Source organism: Hypomesus transpacificus, chromosome 3 (assembly GCF_021917145.1).
Source record: "Hypomesus transpacificus isolate Combined female chromosome 3, fHypTra1, whole genome shotgun sequence".
Lineage (NCBI taxonomy): Eukaryota > Metazoa > Chordata > Actinopteri > Osmeriformes > Osmeridae > Hypomesus > Hypomesus transpacificus.
The window spans coordinates 2,587,932-2,603,058 of NC_061062.1; the positions used below are offsets into that span (position 1 = coordinate 2,587,932).

At 47.4% G+C, this 15,127-nt stretch overlaps 2 protein-coding genes across 7 annotated transcripts; one reads left to right on the forward strand and one right to left on the reverse strand.

Annotated features, from left to right (window-relative positions):
* The first annotated feature begins 2,173 nt into the window (after positions 1-2,173).
* Positions 2,174-10,348, forward strand: pcnx4 (pecanex 4). Of its 3 annotated transcripts, XM_047047937.1 has the most exons (12): positions 2,174-2,349; positions 2,985-3,744; positions 4,217-4,396; positions 4,610-5,157; positions 5,413-5,513; positions 5,615-5,737; positions 5,875-6,235; positions 7,997-8,100; positions 8,209-8,730; positions 8,842-9,323; positions 9,459-9,645; positions 9,891-10,348. In XM_047047937.1, the coding sequence occupies exons 2-12, from the start codon at positions 3,047-3,049 to the stop codon at positions 10,140-10,142; spliced, it is 3,558 nt and encodes a 1,185-aa protein (XP_046903893.1). In that variant the 5' UTR covers positions 2,174-2,349; positions 2,985-3,046; the 3' UTR covers positions 10,143-10,348. The 3 variants fall into 3 exon arrangements, with proteins under 3 accessions (XP_046903893.1, XP_046903891.1, XP_046903892.1); XM_047047935.1 differs by having other exon boundaries at positions 8,209-9,323; XM_047047936.1 differs by having other exon boundaries at positions 2,988-3,744; positions 8,209-9,323.
* Positions 10,349-10,410: 62 nt separating this feature from the next.
* dhrs7 (dehydrogenase/reductase (SDR family) member 7) lies at positions 10,411-14,744 on the reverse strand. 4 transcript variants are annotated; one of them, XM_047049680.1, is made up of 8 exons: positions 14,379-14,744; positions 13,745-13,897; positions 13,408-13,514; positions 12,768-13,007; positions 12,443-12,529; positions 11,933-12,151; positions 11,116-11,181; positions 10,411-10,656 (listed from the first exon to the last, which is right to left on the reverse strand). In XM_047049680.1, exons 1-7 carry the CDS (start codon positions 14,503-14,505, stop codon positions 11,134-11,136), a joined length of 981 nt encoding a protein of 326 aa, XP_046905636.1. In that variant the 5' UTR covers positions 14,506-14,744; the 3' UTR covers positions 10,411-10,656; positions 11,116-11,133. The 4 variants fall into 4 exon arrangements, with proteins under 4 accessions (XP_046905636.1, XP_046905619.1, XP_046905628.1 ...); XM_047049663.1 differs by having other exon boundaries at positions 12,407-12,529; XM_047049672.1 differs by lacking the exon at positions 10,411-10,656 and having other exon boundaries at positions 10,660-11,181.
* Positions 14,745-15,127: the final 383 nt, after the last annotated feature.

Below are 15,127 nucleotides of genomic sequence, written 5' to 3' on the forward strand. Positions count from 1 at the left end.
AAGGGTGAAAAGCTGCTGCAGTCTAGTCTTTAGAGAAAAGTGATATTTACTCAATCTTCAAACATCCACAGTTGTTCACATAGAGAAGCCAAATATTCTTGAATAACACAAGTATATACATGTCCAAAATGGCTTCTATGTCCTCTTCACATCTAGTCAAATAAGATCAAGCATTGCTCAGACATGCAATTGTGAATAGATTTCTTGGGCACTAACCTCCCCTTTCTTTATCTTTTCTTTGCCGTGAAACAGCTTTATTATTATATAAGTGCTGCTTTTTTTATGATGTAAATGTTTAAATCCATACTCTGAACATTGGGATACCAGCCAGATACACAACTGAACAGTGAGGGACAGACTGTATTCTGAGGCAGGATTACAGTGAGTCATATTGGTTGTTATGACTGCTGAGGATATTTCTGTACCTTACATGGGGCGTAAATTGTATATTGTGGGATGACGAAACGGTATTGTCCAACCTTATTTCTGAGCCTTCACCAAAAACAATTCTAATCTCCTTTACATCAGATTACAGTCTTTCTTTGTGTTGAAGTTATAGCCCTCTTCTTTGATCTCATCCTCCTCCTCTCCAGCCTTCTCTTTCCTCTGTCACCCCAAAACAGACATCTGATGTCAGCGGATTTCCTCAAATTCAATCACTTTCATTATATTGAAATAATAAAAGACACAGAGGATTTGTTACTTTGTATTAAAAAGACGATAACTTTGAGTTCAAATCTAATATCAACATTGGTAATCCTTTGTGTCTTTTGGGGTAAGCACATAATCTTAAGGATTTAAACAGTCACCAGTGCCAAGGTAAAACAATATTTGGGATGAGGACCACAGACAAGTGCACTGTTGGTGTAATTATGGATACACAGATGGATGTGCTTTTCATTGCTTTGTGGGAAATGGATAATGTGGGGCTTTAAATCCCTTTGTTATGTGGATGGATTTTACCACAACAACAAAAAACAAAAAACGATATAAGGTTTCATTTGATCTTGTATATTAATATTGCTTTTTAATTATTATTTTTTATACCAGGAGTTGTATTTTCAATTTCGTTGTATCTGAGAGACTTGTTTACTAGTGATGCCTTGTTTGAGATATCAACTAGATTTATTCAAGTCTAGATTCCCATGATGATGGATCAAAGTAGGTTCCGTATAAAACGATCAAATACAATTGATTTAAATGTAATTTGAGTCAATGAGTCATACTGTAACCATATTGAAATGTTTGCACGGATTAACATGTCCATGCACGTACAAGACGTACCCGACCCTGGGATAGAGATCGAAATCAGTAGATATTCAGCATAATGCAAAAATGGAAAACGAGAAGTTAAAATACATTACCTCACTTCTCACCATTCTACTCTTGCTGATCTGCTGTCATGATTGCTGTTGCAGCTACTGTAAGGATGCACGTGAATGTGTGCAACAGAAATATGGCGGCAAACCAGAATGGAGTTCCAAACACCATCAAAAGCAATATTGTTCATCTAATTTCAACCATTAATAAGCAAAACAGCTGATATGATCTTCAATACTTTGCCTATACTGTTGTTAATTTAGTGGAGCAAAAAGTTGTGTTTGAAGTGTGAGTAACCCATTATGCTGTACATGAAACTGAAATAACAAGATCGAAGACTTGTTATTGAACGGTGGAAATAAGTCCAGATGTCCCAGGCGATGCCTACTGGGCCAGTTTAAACCACACTGACCAATGACCATAGAGGAGTGTGTGACCAATTACTAATTTTTGTATAATCTGAATAGCCCAAGGTAATATAGCATGTTTTGTTGCATACACAAACTTCACCTATCCGTTTTCAAATCAGTATCGCAACGGGATTCAGCTCTTTAGAAACGACGACAAATATGTATGCCGCGTTTTATTTAATACATTCAATATCTAACTAATCCACATAACGGAAGTCGCGTTAAGCGGAAGTCACGTAATGCCAGGTAAAATGAACAACCACCAAACTGCATAAAACACATACATTTCAAAATGTATCTGAATTTTAGTTACCCCCTATAAAAAAAAATACATACTTTGCTAGAGGGTAGCTATTAAAACATTATTTCCGGAATTTGAGTATAAAACAGGTCTGTCCTCCCTACCCATTGATTGGTCGCAACATAGCTACCAGGTCCGCCCACTGATGACCAAGTTGTGCTTCATTTTGTTGTTGTTCGCCTTGCTAGCAAGCTTTTAAGATAACGTTAGCTAGCAGCTGTGACTGTCACCGTCGCTTTGTTAGCTAGCCCAACTTTATGTATGTATTTCACATGAAAAGACACCCGGTTGGAAAAATGGCCGTGCTTTCGTAGCTAGGTAAGGTTGTTTATTGGCTAGATAGTACAGTAACAGTAGCTTGTCTAACGTCTTAACGATACGTTACTGCTAATGCTCCGCTGCTTGGGTTTTCATGGCAACCCACTCATGACAGTAGCTACCTAGCCAAGCAGCACCAGATCGCTAATATTCTATGAATTAGATGCCTTAAATAAACATTGAAACAACTGCTTTATCTTGCCTGTTGTTGTTTGTCTAGCTAGGTAGATTACGGTTGAAATGTTAGTTGCCATGTGAACACGTAAGAAAGTCATACAGGTTCGCTTCGATGTGTCTGACGCTTGAACAATGGTGCAATTATTGTCAGTGTAGATAGTCAGTGTTGGTTACCCCTGTTAAGCCGAGGATGATTGTTGTTGACTATAAGCCTTTTAGTCTTCAACAATGCTTGTTGCTGCAATGCTGGTTTTCTCAGTATCCAGGCAGCTTAACGATACTTCGTTGTCACCATCCCTCATCACGTTAGCAATGTAACGACAAAGCTCTAGGAAGAGATGAATGATTAACTTCGACAATGTAGCAAATGCTACCATGGTGAAAGTCAACAATTGGTTACCATATGGGTGTGTTGATTCAAGGACCGTTTAGATTAACATTCTTTGTTTCCGGACCAGTAGGATGACTCTGCCCCTACCTGCAGCTCCGGGGAGATGACTTGGCTGCACCCGCCCAGGGCATGGTCAGAATGGGGCCAGATGTGCCCCTGCTCAACGAATACAAACAGGAGTTTTTCTGGAAGCGGTTCCCTCAGACCATATTGGGGGGTCCTCGTTTCAAGTTGGGCTACTGCGCCCCACCTTATGTCTACGTCAACCAGGCGGTATTGTTCCTGACGCCATGGCTGTTTGGTGGCATCGGGACGCTTCTGTGCCAGCTGCATCTGCTCGCCGAGCTCCACGCGGCAGTGCTCTCTGGCATGCTGATGCTCGGGGCTGCGGTGGTGGTCCAGTCCTTGGCGCTGAACGCTGCCAGGAGAACGGGCACAGTAGAGCGTCTGGGAGCGCCCAACATCCTGGCTGACGAGGAGGAGGTGGAGTTCACCCACTGTGTGGGCCCAGAGACGGTCAGGTTCATCGCTCCTGGGAAGAGGTTCGGGCTGAACGTGGTGCTCCACACCGTCCTTGCCGGGGCTCTGTGTGGCTTTGGGACATGGTACGTGCTCCTGGGCAGGTTGACTGCCCTGTATGGCAGCGTGGGTGTAGCCCTGGTGGTGTTCGTCCTCAGCTGGGTCACCTTGTGCATAGCAGAGTACTCGCTCATTGTCAACACAGCCACAGAGACGGCCACATTCCAGGCACAGGACACCTACGAGATCTCTCCTCTCACCCGGCCCCTCTACATCTTGACTTTCATCGCAGTGGATCTGGCTGATAGGTCAGAGACGATTTAAACATTTACATTACATCGGTTCACTTGGTAGATTCTTCTGCCCACATCCAAACACTGTAAAATATATATTTATACGATAGGGTCCAAACATTGTGAGATCACGTTGAACATGTAATGAGGGAATTTAAGTCACAAGAATCTCTCTGTGGGTCATCGGCTTTTGCACACATTTGTGGAGTCAATGAACAATGTCAAGCAAATTGTCATATCAAACACTAAGATATTCTGAAATGTATGTAGATTTTTCAGAGATTCAACTTTTCACTCAATTTGTTAAAGCTGACATTATCATATATATATTTTTAAGCCTGACAGTCAAAACAAATGCAAAATAGAAGTAGCTGACTAATCGTCTCAGACGTTTGCACCCTACTTTGTATATATCTATATATTTGAGAAAGTATGTGGTAATGCTCTTTTGTTTTGCGCCTCTCACTCATGACTCTCATCCATGAAGGTTTGTAGGTCCAGTACCGGAGCTGCAGCTGATCAGTCAGGTCCTCCATGTGTTGTTCCTCCTGCTGCCTCTGCTGTGGGCCCTGGGCATGCTGTCTCCCCTGGACGCCCTGCTCCTCTGGGCCATGGAGCAGTCCCTGGTGTTTGGTCTCGGTGGTTCTCCCATGTCTAGCAACCTGAGGTACAACGCTGGTCAACCCCAAATGTCCTACACTTTTGTCGTCGTAAATCAGTTCCATATTCCACCCCTTTGGGATCTTGGATCCAGTGGATTTTTCAACGAGTGACATTGGCCTTATAGTATTTGCATTTATTAAAACCTCGTTTTTAAAACTGCTGATTGTTTTCTGGCCTTGGCCAGCCTCTCTTATTCTTTGCTGTCTGTGTTCTGCAGGTTGTTGCTGATGTTTGCTGTTTCTATCATCGTAGCAGTTTGTACCTTTTTCATCCCATCCACTCTGGGGGTGGTCCTGTTTACCATCACCACGGGGTTCCTGCTGAGTCTAGACTTCAGCCAGCTGGGGACCCTCTGTGTGGGATCCAGGGCAGCTCGTGGGAAAGATGGATGGCCTAGGGAGTCTTCACCCACCCCTCCCTGCTCCTTTGGATGGCGTCTAGGAGTGAAAGAACTGCTCCTCTACCTGGGCCTGCTGCTGGCGGCCATGACAGAGGCAGGACTCTTACATCATTTCCTGCATCCCGCCCAGTTCAAGAACCAGACCCAGATTCTGACGTGGGCCCCTCAGGCTGCTGTGAGCTACCTCCTGATCGTCCTCTTCGTCCTGTGCTGGGCCCTCCGAGAGATCCAGGGAGCGTACGTGTGTGGAGGGCTGTTCCTCAACCCCCTGTACCCCAGAGCGAGGGCCAGTGTGCAGGTGTTCAGGCAGAGGAGCAGAGGCCTTCATGTGGCTGGGACCATCAGGAGAGTTCTGCTCAATCTAGGTGAGTTCTTCTTTCTCGTTTCATATTTCACTGGTAAGTGTGTCCTTGGCCCTGTGCTGCATGTCTTCCTCTCTTTCCCTGCCTTAACTGTCACACTTTAATTAAAACTGTCCAAAAAAGCAAGAAAAATGCCAACATGTTCTTTATATATATATATATATAACTGATTGTTCTGGGTCCTTAGAAAGAAAAATGTGAAACAAATGTTTGCATGTTTTATTACATGAGGAGCTAATCCTAATGTTCATCTTGCAGTGTCTCCTTTCGCAATGATTGCTTTCCTGGCGATGGACAGCTCTCTGCTGAAGCTCCACACCGCTTCCCTCAGTGTGGGCTTCACCCGGGCCTTCCGAGTGGTACGCACCGTCTTCTCAATACACAACATGACTTAGGACTGGGACATGGTCCACGGAAAGGTTCATCCAACAAGGGCTTTTCTGACCTCCCCTTTCCGCAGGTGTGGCAGAGCTCTGAGGAGGCACTGCTGCAGATGGCGGTGGTGGTGTCTGTGAGGCTGGCTGCTGGGGACAGCAAGCTGCCAGGCTGGGACTTCCTGGGTACAGGCGTCCAGCTCCTCCTGGTAACACCTTCTGCATGTCATGACATCTGAAATGATGAATCCCAACCTCAGATCATAAAAATAAATAAAACCGTTGTAGTCCCTGGAACAATCCTCAAGCTTTACGGTGTCCCTGTGTGTGTGTGTGTGTGACCCAGGTGGGCCTACTGAGTGACAGGCTGGTGCAGTTTCTGGCCAAGCTGAAGTTCACGCTGACGGTGCTGGTGACGTCCTGGACGGAGAAGAAACAGCGGCGGCAGTCGGCCGGCGCCCTCCTGGCCCTGAACGCCTCCCTGTGCCCACTGCTGCTCTCGGTGGTGGCCCTGTCGGCCCTGCTGTCCGCGCCCCTCCTGCCCCTCTTCACCCTGCCCATCTTCCTGGTTGGCTTCCCCCGGCCTCAGCGCAGCTGGCCTGGCCCCGTGGGCACCGCCTGCCCCTGTCCTGACTCTGTCTACTACCAGCAGATAAGCAGGAGCTTGGCTGGAGCTCTGAGGACTGGCTTTGCCGCAGGATCGCTGGGTTAGTCGACACAACTCGCTTCACTTCTTCATTTGTCACTTGAGAGTTTTAGGTTAGTAATGTTTGGTAGAATATTCAGAACCTGTCTCATGTAGGATATTATTAATATATGACGGAAAATATGATATTCTGAATCACTATACTTAGTTCACTGGTGCATAGTGTAATTGATGAGGTCCACACCTACAACACTATTACACCTCCATCATAATTTCAGGTGACTGTCTTCACAGATAACAAATAGTATGTAGTCTGTGGCCTGAATGCAGTAGAAGAGAGGTGATTAGTCCTGCCTTTCCTTCTGCTGGTTGTGGAAGTTACGCTCTTTTGCAGCCAACAGCAGTAAGCACATCGGATTGCACTCGAGGTGTTAATAGAGTTTTCCACTCAAGGTTGCCTGTATTCATCCTGCGCATGTTGACTCGTAATCGCAACGACACCATGAACTTTCAGATGGGTCGAACAGGGAGGCTATGCAGATGAAGGGGCCGGGTGCTGCCTCTGGTTTCATACTGGGATGAATGTTGTTGTTGTGGGGCGCTGACTGCAGCCGCCGGCGGGAACGCAAGCTTGCAGGATCCAGTTGTGCTTCCTGTGAAGTGACCCGAACATAACCGCTCTGATCTGTATTCATTACATCCAAACGTTTCCACGCCATTAACCGCGTAATATTCGCAAGCCAACTGGAGCCGCTACAAAAAAATTCTGTACAGCATTCTATTTGCTGTCGGGAAGGGGGGGGGGGGGGGGGGGGGGGGAGGAGAAACATTCTAGCTTAATTATTTATGGCTTGATGACAACAAACAAAAGGATGAGGCAGCTGTAGTCAGTGATGTCATCGCTCAATCTTATTGTTTTCTTGGCTAGCTGGGGGTGCCTTGGCCCTGATATATAATTCAAGCCAAGGGCTTGTTGGGTCTTTTGATGCTCGCAGTCTGGGGAGGAAGGAGTGAGGGATGGGGGAAGGGGAGGAGGGAGGGTGTAGTTATCTCCTGTGCCCCCTCTGTGAAATTGGGAGATCTGCATCAGTGAGCACAGAGCAGGACTGCAGAACGCACATTGTGTCACTTCCCTTCGCAGGGCGCTGTCTGGGACTATTCCAAGATATCGCTTCGGGACATGACATTATCCCTGCGCCCCCAGAACACTAGTCGAACTTTAAACAAGAAGCTACCATCCTACTGCCACTTCCATTTCACCCCCCCCAAAAAACGTCTGTCCCTTGTCACCCAGAGATGAAACCTTCCCCCTGTAGAAATTCCCGAAGTCTAATCCCGTAAGAGGAATTAATATTTAGAGTCTAATGGAAAACCGAGGCAGAGAAGAAGGAATTCAATATTTAGATCTCTGTGCAGTCAGCCGGTTTAAACTGGATCATGACCTTCCTGTACAACTGAGATGGGAGGCGTCACCCTACAGCTCATCCAGCACAGTTATCCTCAGAGTCAGACGTCAGACTTGCTACTGATGCAAAATGAAAGGTTTGTGTGACCAGAGGGCACTTACTTATGTATAGGCCATGTGTCTCCACGCTCCTCGTCGCATTTCCCCAGTCCGCAACATCTTTTTGACTGTTCGTCCTGTGATAGCATAACTTATGGATTCGTGTGTCAACATCAGGAAACCTTTCAAAGGCCACAACAATAATCTGCTGTGATTGGCTATAGTTTGAGCCAGGGCTTTGTGGAGTTGCCCCAGCAACAGACAGACAGCGGCGGGGCTGTTCCCACAGCTGACAGGTTTGTCTGCCGTCCTCCGCAGGGTCCCTGTCCCCTGGTTCTCACTTCCTGGGGCGATTCCAGGACCGCGTTGTGTGGATTGTGATCCTCGAACGAGGATACGGATACCTCACGGTCAACATCAAGGTACGATCCCCCCCCACCCCGCTACATCCAGGATTTTCTAAGGCGTGAAGGGTTAAAGGTCTTGCTGAGATGCGGTGTCAGGAGAGGTGCCTTTGTGTTGTTCCACAGGGGCTGGAGCTTCAGGAGACCTCCTGCCACACGGTGGAGGCACGCAGGGTGGACGAAGTCTTCGAGGGGGCCTTCGAGCGCCCGGAGCGCTTGGGGCTCACCCAGCGTCTCAACATGCACTGGGGCAACGCCCTCACCCCCTGCGCAGTGCTGCCCGTGAGGGTCTACTCAGACGCCCGCAACGTGCTCTCCGGCATCATCGACTCGCACGACAACTTACGGACGCTCCAGGACGACTTCCTGAAAACCCTGATCTGGCTGCTGCTGAGGCACTGTGTCCAGAGGGGTCACCAGGGCTTTACCTGGGGCCCCGAGGAGGGGGCCGGGGCCGGGGGCAGGAGGTCCCAGTCCTCCCAGCCGGCCCAGTCAACGTGCACCCAGCCGGCCGAGGCGGTCGTGGTCGAGTCGAACGTCTCGTCTCTCAAGTTCAGGCGCGACAGCTCCAGCCTCACTTCCTTTGGCGACTGGTCCGACGAGGACGATCTGTTTGGGCCTCAGCCGGCCAGGCGGACGGTGGCGCTGGTGAGTACGGAGGCCCAGTTGGGACACACAGTCATGCAGATGGGCCCCTCCCTGCCCGGCTCTGTGGAGATGGACAGCTTGTTTGAGAACATGGCCTTGTCTGCCCTGCAGCCTCTGCAGCCTCTGGGGCTGGGTCTCGGCCTCCCGGCCGTGGACAAGGGCCGGAACCCTGGGGGCCTCTCAGACGCCCCCGGCCTCGGCCCCACCACGCATCTCAGCTTCAGCTGCCCCCACTCGGAGCTGTTCAACCTGCCCTCGGGCTGGAGGACGGCCCCCCTGCTGCCCTCCCGCCTACTGGGGCTCAGGCCCCTGTTCCCGGAGGACTGGTTCAGGTTTGCTCTGGGCCGCTTCGGCCTGCTCCTCCAGGGCGAGGCTTTGGAGGACATGACCAAGGCCCTGAAGGAAGACGAGGGACTGCGGGAGCTTCATGCGCAGGTGGCCTTGTCCTGCCTCATATCCCTGGGAGCAGAATCCTCCTTCACCAGCCCCAGCTACGTCTACAGGCTCTACTGCGGAGACGTGCCCTGGACAGAGGGGCTGGACTGGCTGTCCAACAGTAAAGAACTCTACCAGCTTGCACTAAAGGCTTTCAGGTATGAAGAAAGATGAAGCCGAGAGTCATTTAATACACACACAGACACACCGTGCTTTGTATTTGTCGTGGGAATCTTCAGGATTCGGTGCCCTTAGTTTCACCTCAAGCGTCACCGTGGTGCTTCTGTCTGCAGGTTCAGTTTCAAGCTGCTGTTCGACCAGGCCAGCCTGGGGCCCATGGAGACCCTGGAGGAGCTGTTCAGCACCCTGGAGGAGTACGACAGGGACTGGTACATCGGCCTGGTGGCAGAGCGGGGCTGGCAGGACAGCATCCTGCAGGAGAAGCCCTTCCTCTTTTCTCTGGGCCATGACCTCACCATGGTAACCAAACAAGCGCACCCTTACCCCCTGTGTCGGTCTTATCACATGAGTCGGTTAGCCACCATGGTAACCAGTCCACCACACAGCTATGGTAACACACACACACAAACAAACATACACAATTAACCTTTCACATAGTTGATCTCCTCGTGATATTTGATCTCCTATCATGATGATGCAGTGACAGCTTTTTTGTTGTGTGTGAAAGTGAAGTTTGACCCTTTGTGGTGTTCTGCTGTGTGCAGGGCACGTACACGGGCCGCGTGCTGTCCCTGCAGGAGCAGCTGGTGCAGCTGGGGAGGCTGAACGGAGAGGGGGTGCGAGGGCAGTGGGCCAACCTGTCCTGGGAGCTGCTGTACGCCACCAACGACGACGAGGAGCGCTACAGCATCCAGGCCCACCCCATCATGCTGAGGAACCTCACCGTCCAAGCTGCAGACCCACCCCTGGGATACCCCATCTACTCCTCCGCCCCCCTGCACCTCCCCTGCCTATGACCCCCAGCCCCCCACCACTACACTCCTGGCTCCCTGGGCTCCTTCTCCACACCTGCCTCCCGTCTCCCCAGCCTTGTGATGGGGGGAGGAGCCTCCAAGGCAGAGCGTCGGGCTGCGTCATAAAGTCCTACGAGACAGATCAAATCAAAATGCTGGAACCAGAGCACACTACTAACATGTCAATGAGGATTCATTCAAGTTTGCTAGTTTCTTTTGATCCAATCTGTGACATCTGAACATTCAAAAGTACACGACAAGGGACACGCTTGATTGGAATGATTTGATTTTAATCATCTTACACATGGAGCAGTCACAACGCTTGTAACACGGATTCAGGTGTTTCCCCTGCAGGGCAGATGTGTTTTGGTGCGTGCGTCATGTGATCAGTTCCTCCCCCGTCTCCTCCTCAGAGAAAGCCAAGCTGCACAGTGCTTTCAACGTCATCACTTATTTTGCAGATGTTTTCTTACCAGTGTAGATCTGAAATGTCCCCAAATGCAACAAAAGGGACTACCTGTTTTGTTAGAAAGTGTAAAATTCAAGGATGTGCCTTGGGTTTGTCTTGCAGTATTTGTCATGTGGTTAGTACATGTTTGCTATCCTTTGTTTACAGTTAACATGTTTACAGTTGAAGACAGTCAAATAAATTGAATTTGCCATAGTCTCCTGTATATATTGTTGATTTTATATATGTAACTGTATATACGTAATAAAATTATTTGAAAGAGACTAGTCAAGTCAACTGAGATACAAATCCAATTTTCAAAACCATGCGTTCGATGGGAAGTTGCACAGGCTGTAAGTGCTTCCATTTTAACCCTGCCATCTACTCCTGTCATGTAAAAGCTGTCAGCCTTTCAAGCTATCCTAAAGCCCTTTCCTTTCAGCTTAAAAGCAAGGCCCCGTAGCTGCTGGAGCTATTAACAGACTCCATTTCTAATTCAACAATTACGAAGGCAACAAAATATTTTACCTCTTCAAAATGTGCTATTCATGGGGTTTTGACCTTGGGCTTTGTGAAGTAAGCAGAGTCTGCATCCTGGAAAGAAAAGACGTAAATTGTCGGGATTCGTTTAGCACAATAGCTAACACACAGCACTCGGAATACAGTATCACGCATGTCTAGTCAAGTGAAATTCAGTAATAATAAACCTAATAATGCATTCAGTCTTGTCGCCATTGTGTTCCCGCTATTGTAATGTATAATCTTCATGACCTTAAAGTCACAGACTAAGGGCAATGACAATGACATTCATAAGGATTTCAGAATCCATACAAAAGCCCATTCTCAGAACCCCCCCCCCCCCCCCCCCCCCGTGTGCACCGTAACAGTTCTCCAACACGAGTCTTTCACAGTGCTAAGGGTGACATTGCATCAATCCTGTGACAGTAAGATGTCTGGCCAGTTGAAATGTGACCTTTCTGAGTGGCCCTCAGCTGTCCAGCAGACCCACTGGTCAGTCTGTCTGTCAGTGCTGCCGGGCAGCAGTCTTGCTCACTGTCAGACCCTTGCCCCCCCCCCCCCCCCCCCTCTCTCTCTTTATCAGACAGCAGCAAGGTCAGTACCAGCTGGACCCCCCAGCTGTTAACAGACAGCTCTAACGGTGCTTTACTCTGATATTTCCAGGCTGTTTCTCAGTTCCAGGTCTGGAAAGGCAAGGTCAACCTGCGTCAGCAAGGCCGCGCCGACACAGACATGACAATAACGACCCTCCAACGAATCCTCGTGAAGGACTAGTCCTGTCTGTGCCCAGGAGAGCTCCCCATGTTGATAAAGAGAAGGTACCTACTATGCCAGCTTTAAAGTTCTCCACCCTCTTCTTGCCCAGGCGGTTTGTGAGGTACCAGGCCAGGGTGGGCATGTACTGCCACACGTAGTACAGCAAGAGAAAGGGCTGCTGGGCTATCCACATCTCCTTGATGCCATTGGCCATGCCCACCAGGATGAGACGCACACAGCGACTGGTGGGCATCTTGTGTTGCTGGTCCCCTGATGCTGTGGACACTGACTGGGGTGACGACAGAAGAAGAAGAAGGAGATCTGATCGACTGAAGCAACCGTGAGTGGAGTGAGAGCTCTAATAACACCTCCAGTGCAATCTGATGTTCTTAGTTAGCTGACAACATTTTAATATTAAGTACACACACCTGAAATTATGAATAGTATATATTATGCACCCATGAATTAATTTGTTTAAATTTCTTTGCAGAATACACAACACAACGCATTCATCTGTGACCAACAAAAAAAAAGCAAAAGGTACCTTTTCTAATGTGTGAGTGAAAGCGTTCTGGACTACCTGTGACTGAACAGGCCCTGGACACACCGTGCTAATGAGTATCTTTGGGTGGTCAGACAGCTCTGTGCGGATAGAGTTGAAGAAGCCCTGTGGATAGCAGGGTAGGAACAAGTCAGGGAATGCATCACTTCAGTGGCCATGACGTAGCATAGAGCCATGAATTCCAGCCTACAGACAGATTTGCTGAAAATTGTAAACTAAACCAAACACAAAAATGCTTTCAAGACAACCTCGGGGATGTGGATCAAGTTAGTTTTGTACCCTTTAGTTCTTGTGGGTGGTTAGTATTATGATGCACAAAGCAGAAGGGGTGGTCTCTCCTTACATGTAGAGCATGTTTGCTGGCAGAATACCCCGTTGACAGTGGTACCCCGATAAGGCCAGCAACACTGCTGATGGTCACGATGCTGCCAGTGCCTCTCTGTGTCATGTGGAGCAACACCTGCTTGGTGAGCGACACCGTTCCCAGGAAGTTAAGGTCCATCAAGGCCTGGTAAACATCCACACTGGTCTCTAAGAACAGGGAACGCTGGCTCCGTCCTCCATTATTAATCAGGATGTCGATCTAAACGAGCATGCAGAGGAGGCCATGGGAACAAAGTAAAGAGTTCTGAGGGGAAATACTTTTTCCGTCGTTGGTAGTCGTCTTTTTGAAAAAGAGGATGTTTGGGTCATTATAAAGCAAACCATGTCGCAACTGAGGCAACATATTGTGCTCTCATACCATTGCGTTCACTGTGGTTCCGTTATCTCTGTCATTGGGATTAGGTTGGTAGTAATGTCTATAGAATACAATGTTTTGTCTATCCGATACAAGTAAGACAAAACTATGATGTGAATGCTAAAGTGTCCTAGCATACAAATGTCTGGAAATGTACTCAACCCTTTAGTAATTGATGTGAGCTAATGCTTAATAGGGGGTGAAAGAAGGGTTATCGTTAATAACCACGGGCTGCTTGCCTTACCCTGCCAAAGTGCTGGAATGCTGCTTTGGTTTTGGCATCATGAGATTCCCTCTCCAACAAATCAAGCGGAAGAACAAGAATATCCTTATCTTGTAAATCGGAACATTCTAGAAGAAAAAAAATATATATACAAAATTGGCGCTTATTCTTCACCAGGAGAAAGAATCTACATAATGGCATGCTGCAAAAACATAATGTCTATGCAAATAACAGCTATTCGTGGTATGTTTGAGTGAAAGCATAGTTTTTGTGTTTCAATTTAAATGGATCGAGACAAAATATACAATGTGTTCACAATACATAGACCCAAAAAATATCCCCTGAAACATGAACTCACTCAAGCAGCCAAGTTTCACCCTATTGAGCTCATCAGTGCGGCGAGCAGACAGGATCAAGGAGGAACCACATCCAGCCAGTTGGTACGCCAGTTCCTCTCCAATGCCACTTGAGGCTCCGGTAATCCACACCACCAGCCCCTTCAGCTCAGTCTCTACAGGAAGTCAGAGTGCCTATTTCACACTTGTGACATTACACACACATTAGACTTTGTGTTTGTTATTCATGGTTGCCATGTCTTCTTTTGACCCCTTAAGGAAACATGTCTTGAATTCAAGGATGTTTTGCTAACATGCTAAGATCAAAGAGCAAAAGAAAACTCGGATCAGAGACCACTACACGATAGTCTTGGTGAACCCCACCCTTCATACACCTGATGTAGTAGATCAGAGTCTACATTTCAGTGAACTTTACCCTTCATACACCTGGTGGAGTGGATCAGAGTCTACATTTCAGTAGACTCTACCCTACATACAACTTGAGATTATTACTGTCACTACATTTAACATTTAATATAAATGTGATATGCTCCCTAGTGCAAAGAGGAAATAGTGTAATATTGTTAGTGTATTTCTATTTGCAACTACCAGACATAGACAGTTCAATATACCTGAGGTCAAGAGAATATGGTTTACCTGGTTTACTCCCCATCATGCTCGCCCAAAGCAAAGTAAAGTCAGCATCCGCAAATATGAAGCGCAGTCCCTGTATCACCATATAAAGTGATATACCTATGAGTGCTGAAGTCACACAAAACTCCATGTTTACCTCTAGCTTTCCCAGTTATTTCAAGAATCAGAGTGCAACGGGAAACAGTAAAATGACAGTTAGCGATCTGCCAATACAATTAATATTACAACCTCCGTGATAACGCTTGCGAGATTTCTTCGGCTACTTATACTTTTATTTGTCTTCTTTGACTTGGTGGCTGGTAGGTGGCTGGTTGGGGGAGTTTATCTTTTCGTAATTCTTGCGCAACTTTTGTTGATTTTCCGTTTAACCCGGAACTGAAATGTCACGAAGCGCCACGAACCTCAGGTCATCTAATGGTTTCACGACATGCTCTGGTTTCAGTTAATATCTGGAACGAAGGAGGTTACTAGAACAATGTTTTACTGAATGAGTTACAATGCTTTATTTATATTAGCCAGATTTTATTATTATTACAAAGAAAACAGAGAAAAGACTAAGTCGGAGTGAAAGCATTTAGTAATTTAATACACATGTCTTATACATGTACTGTAGATTATGGCGTACACAATACATCATATATATTATGTACACTGTCAATGCTGCTAGTGTAAAGTGACAGCATCTGCATTTATTTTTTGACGCAGAATCCTAGAAGATCCGTGCGCCCTATACATTTGTGCCAAAGTCATCC

Bases quoted from the DNA above. Each gene is read 5' to 3' on its own strand.
- pcnx4 (XM_047047935.1), top strand. From the start codon at position 3,047: ATGGTCAGAATGGGGCCAGATGTGCCCCTGCTCAACGAATACAAACAG. The intron at 3,745-4,216 runs GTCAGAGACGAT...TCATCCATGAAG, and splicing joins GCAGTGGATCTGGCTGATAG to GTTTGTAGGTCCAGTACCGG. The intron at 9,646-9,890 runs GTAACCAAACAA...TGCTGTGTGCAG, and splicing joins TGGGCCATGACCTCACCATG to GGCACGTACACGGGCCGCGT.
- dhrs7 (XM_047049663.1), bottom strand. From the start codon at position 14,505: ATGGAGTTTTGTGTGACTTCAGCACTCATAGGTATATCACTTTATATG. The intron at 12,152-12,406 runs GTACCTTTTGCT...TCGTCACCCCAG, and splicing joins TCACTCACACATTAGAAAAG to TCAGTGTCCACAGCATCAGG. The intron at 11,182-11,932 runs GTAGGTACCTTC...TTTTCTTTCCAG, and splicing joins AGAACTTTAAAGCTGGCATA to GATGCAGACTCTGCTTACTT.